The sequence below is a fragment of the Neltuma alba genome, unplaced genomic scaffold, assembly GCF_004799145.2.
Source record: "Neltuma alba isolate B1F8T4 unplaced genomic scaffold, ASM479914v2 tig00012014_pilon, whole genome shotgun sequence".
Taxonomy (NCBI): Eukaryota; Viridiplantae; Streptophyta; class Magnoliopsida; order Fabales; family Fabaceae; genus Neltuma; species Neltuma alba.
The window spans coordinates 977,331-982,817 of record NW_021636585.1 but is presented as its reverse complement, the minus strand read 5'-3'; the positions used below and the strand labels follow the sequence as shown (position 1 = coordinate 982,817).

Sequence of the window (5,487 nt, the reverse complement as noted above, 5' to 3'; positions counted from 1 at the left end):
AATTGATGAAAACGTTTATGTAGTTTATGAAATAGGTAAACAAAGGGAATAAGGAAAGAATCATTAATATCGTGTAATTAATGGGTCTAAAAAATTTTCATCCGCATAGATTGCTAGATTTAAATCGACCTGATTTTTACTGAATAGTTCGGTATTATAAGATTTTAAGAGTAAAGTTGGCTATACATGATTGATATTGATGATTTGTTTTTTTAAATTTTGATTAACAGAGCTTGTTTGCCATTGTATCATGTGATGCCAAACTGTCTTTTTTTGCGGTAAAAAGCTACCTTGGCCTAATGTGTATGTTTGTGATGGAAAGCCACCTTGCCCTAACATGTAATGTTTGTGATGGCTTATGAGGCAATGAATTTCTGGACCAAAAGTCAAGTTGAAGTAAATTTTTCTTGCTTTTTTTTTAATATTTGAATTTTTGAAACTTACATTTTAATATATCATCTAAACAAATTTCTATCAAACTAATTTTTCTAACAAAAGTCTATCTAAATATAAATAGTATTCTACAAATTAATTTTTAGGGTGGTGATATGGGCCAACCCACGGGTTGCGGTGCGGGTTGGCCCGTGGCGGGTTAGGGTTATGCGGTACAGGCTAAAAAGGTCCTGTGTAATAGCGGGTTGGCTTAATCCGCCATGGTGAGTTGATAGGTTGGCCCGCCAACCCGCCAACTATATTTTTTTTATCTTTTAAATATTTTTTTATACAATATAAAAATATAATAAAATTTTTATCTTTTCTTTAAATACTTGATTAAAAACACAAAATAAATAAATGATATAGGTATTTTTTAAAATTTTTTAGATAGAATATATAATATAATAATATACATATAATGATTAATAAAATTTAAGAAATACAAAAAAATAAATACGGTTTGGCAGGTTAACCCGCAGTGGGTTGTGGGTTAGGCGGTGCGGGTTAAAAAGCGTTGTTTACTGGTGGGTTTAGTTTTAGCTAACCCTAACCTGTTATTTTTGGTGGGTTGGCGGGTTAGACCTGCGGGTTCAACCCATATTACCAGCTCTAATTTTTACTCTATTTTCAATTTATAAAAATTAATTAAAATATTTTTTATATGCATCTAGTATCTTAAAGTATATAGTAGTTTATTTAGTAACCTAAAATACTTTAAATGGTTTAAACATGTGGTCAATATAGATGACAAGAAGAATTAAAGCAACTTTTCTTTTGAAAATTACTAAATTAATAAGTAAGTCTAAAACCTAAATGCAAAAGTTAGACATATGCGACAATCAATAGATATTTCTAGAAACGAAAATGAAGTCCTTCAATAAATACTAAAAAAATAGGAATTAAGGCATTTCTTTTCTGTTAATAAATATAAGCTCTCTATATGAAAAGTAAACAATACACGGTTTTTCATAGCCAAGAATTCCAGGACGTTAGTTGATATGTAAAATGAAGGCTGTTCATTTCTGATGTGAAATTACCATTCTTCCTCATGCCTAAAAGTCGATGAAGCCCTATCTCTTCCATCGCAACTGAAAAAAAAAAAGGAAAAATCTCAAAAAAAAAACTGCTAAAATAAAAATATTATTAATATGGACTCATGATAATATTAGGACGGATTTTTTTTATTTCTTAAGAGAATAAATTATATGTTTTATAAATAGTCCCATTTATTATAAATTTTATACTAATAATTTTTTAAAAAATATTTTTATATAAAAATACTCATCCGGTCCTTAATATAAGACCCATTTAACTAATTTGATTAAATTAAAGAAGTTAAGTAAGTTAGTTAATTATAAAAAATGTGACACATCTTTTCTAAAATACCATAATCATCTTTCTTTATACCTCATTTCCTTCTTTTACTTGATTATAGTTGAGGGACTATCTATAAGGGTAATTTAGAGAAAATTGATAAATATGAGAAATGGGTCTTATATTTAGGACCAAAACCAACTCAACAATTAGATCCTATATCAAGGACCGGAGGAGTAATTTATTTACATGTTTATTTTTTTGAAAATTTTTGAAATATTTAGTAATACCAAATTTTGATTAGTGTCGGGCCACAAAGACACAAGAAGGTAAAATAATACTCCTCCGGTCCTAATTATAAGACCCAATTGATTTATCTGAGGAGATTAAGGAAGTAAGTTAAGTTGGTTATTTATAATAAATAAGTGTTGTCATTCTTAAAATACCTTGCTAATTAAGTATATTGGCTAAAACTATCATTATTAGAAGGATTATCTTGGAAAAAAATGTATAAATATAAGAAACAAAATGGATTGGGTCTTATAATTAGGACCAAATAAAAAGTCAAATTGAGTCTTATAATAAGGACCGGAGGAGTAATAAGAAATCATATATTGGAGTATTCCTTTAGAGATAGCGGAAGACGGAGCAGGGGAGAGAGAGAGGGAGGAAGAGAGAGATTTTGGTGGGAAAAGTATAAAACTTGAATCGAAAAGGAAGAATGGCGATAAAACAGCGAACGCCCGACGGAGAAACCTGTGGCTGAAGCCTGGCTTCAAACCCTAAACCTATTTTCATCTCCGAAATTGGGGTATAATCAATCTATGTCCTCTTGCCGATTCTCCCTCTTCTTTTTCATACCGGAATCCTTATCCATTTTCTTCCCTATATACTTTGCTTTATATCATTCTCCCCTCCTGTTATATCGTTTTCCCTTCTTTCTCTCATACAAATTTCATCCTTTCAATGTTACCTTTCCATTTGTTCAGAATCTTGAATGTTCGTTTTTGGGCTGAGGTAGAATCTGTCCAGATTCGGATAATCGGAGTGGAAGGAAGACAATGAGGATCGAATTTCAATTTCAGATAATTTTTGCTCGTTGATTTCGGAACTGGAATTAATTAGCAAGATTTTCGTGGAATAGTCATCTTCAGACAAAAATTTACGTTTCGGCAAACTCAGTGTGACCATGCATGTCTGAAGTTTTTTCTTGGTGCAACCACGGCGTTTAGGAATTGGGTTCTCGGTTTTTGAAATCGTATTCAGGTGAAATGGTCGGAGAAAGTGGCGGTGTTGGTACTGGGATGACACAGGAGCATCGTCTCCGAAGAATAAAATCAAGTTCTTATGCAGCCATGGCGGTAAGATTCTTCCGAGACTCGGCGACGGTGTCCTGAAGTACGTCGGCGGCGAGACACGTGTCATTGGGGTGCCTCGTGACATCACTTTCTCAGGTATTCATCGTTGATCCTGTTCGTTTTCCTCGAAAATCTCCTCGTCACAAATCATAATCGCCGTTGTCCCCCAATTGACTCTGATTACGCAAGCGCTATGATCAATGCCTACTATTAATCAAAACATGCAAATATTAATTGGCATGAAAATTGTAGTGGATTATTTGATATCTCATACTCGGCGATATAAATTGACATAATGGAGTGAAGATTGTTCGAGTTTTATATTCTAATTTTCTTTTCTTAACGCTGTTATTGTAACTACTACCTCTCTTTCTTAATATCAGACTTCATTTAGCTTTTATTTTAATCTTAAATATAAAACCCTAATTCATGTTGTTTCTCACATTTATTCTTTTTTTTTTAAAGTAGTCCTTATAATAATAGTAGTTATATTTGATTAGTAAGGATATATGAGGAAATACAGTACATATTCATAACAAATAACTAACTTTACTTATTTTCTTAATCTAATTAAATTAATCAACTAGCTCTTATATTTAGGATTGGAAATACTATATTTTAACGTTAAACATCATTATTAAACAAATGGAGATTTGTACGTCTTATGCACCTTTGGAATTGATCTTTTAACCAGTTGATGTTGTTATTTTTGTTAGTGTTAACGATGAAACGGATTTATTAAAATTAGTATAACTTATAGCTTCAGCCATTAAAATTAAGTGCTCTTCATTGCTAAACAGTTATTATTTCACTTTTATCTTGAACATTTATAACTTAAACGGACAATTTTAATCTTGAAAGTCAGTTTAATTTTAATAGTCTTCTTACAAGATTATGAACGTCTCAACAATGAAATCATTTACCATATTGACTTCAAATTGTCATTTGTTAAAGATCTGAACTAAAAAACATCATTCTGTTGAGAGGAATACCACACCATTATTATACTAAAATCTGTTGACTGATTGGGCAGCATATAGTACTTGCAATGCAAATATCATCACTATTTCTGAGCTTGAAGAAATTAAACCTGAACTTACTAGGACGTAATTGCTTATGCATTGTGTCTCAACATTTCAGAGTTTATGAAGAAAGTCACTGCTCTGACTGACAGTGACATGGTCCTCAAGTACCAGCTTGTCCCTGAAGATCTAGATGCCTTGGTCACAGTGAGATCAGATGCAGATCTCCAACACATGTTTGATGAGCATGATCGCCATGGAAATGGAGCTCCAATGCTTCGAGCTTTCCTGTTTCCTACCAAACCAATTGTACTAGAGAACCAATCACTTGTTTCTGAACCACATGCATCGGAGCAGCGTTATATCGATGCCATCAATGGCATCATCCACATCAACCACAGAGGAAAACTTTGTCCTATCAGAGTTGTCTCATCAGCTTGTTCTTCCCCCAAAAAACCAGATTCCCCAGATGGTCATTCTATGGATGTAACCCCCGAATCGCCATTCTTTATCAGCAACCGGAAGTCATCGATGCAGAGAGTGCGAAGTTCTCCGAGCTTTAGCAGCCTCACCAACCTCCAAGGCAGCCTCAGCAGTCCGAAGTATGAACACAGTTGTTATCACCATCACTATCAGCAACATCCTCATGGCCATCCCTTTGTTAGATTGTCGTCAGATCCACATGCAGGGTTTGGGTTTGGAAGGCCCCAACCAATTTTGTCCTTGACAAGGCAAGACAGTGGTAGGGGTAATGGCTTTAACCAGTATTACTCACCGACCAGAAGCAATGTTAACAAAGGGATTCCAGGTTGCCCCAAGAATGGAGGAGGACACCTTGATGAACCTTTTTCACTTTCTGGACATCTTAGGTTTGAGAGATCCAATAGTGCTCCTCGCGCTCCAAGTCCTATATGGGAATAGTGAAGTCTTAAAAGTTTCTGCAGGAAACTGGACTGTATTTCTATTTTGTACAGCACTTTATGTAAAGCTTTTTATATGGTGTCGATATTCATTTGATTTTCCTTTCTTTATTTTTTTCCCCCTTTTTGGGTGAGGTTTCCAAAGGCAGAAGGTTGTACTTAAACTAATTCTTCTGTGTTACTCACATAAAACACTGCCATCGGCATGATTTTTTTTGCAGTATTGCAGTGTGTAAAGCGAAGGTTTTGTGATTTATTTCTTTTGTTATTTTTGTCCAAGTATGCATATTCAACATCTGTGGGTTTGAATTTCGAATTGTTTGCAGGTTCCTGGCGGAGGATTTTAAGTATATTGTGTTCGGTAAGGAAGTGTATACTGGATGGAAACAAGTAGTGAAACTGGATTACTGGACGGGTCTCATTCTTATACAGCTGTGA

At 33.9% G+C, this 5,487-nt stretch overlaps 1 protein-coding gene across 1 annotated transcript; it reads left to right on the top strand.

Moving 5' to 3' along the window:
- The first annotated feature begins 2,938 nt into the window (after positions 1-2,938).
- Positions 2,939-5,487, top strand: LOC114721182 (uncharacterized). The gene is made up of 4 exons (XM_028907002.1): positions 2,939-2,944; positions 3,035-3,203; positions 4,248-4,998; positions 5,376-5,487. The coding sequence occupies exons 1-4, from the start codon at positions 2,939-2,941 to the stop codon at positions 5,485-5,487; spliced, it is 1,038 nt and encodes a 345-aa protein (XP_028762835.1).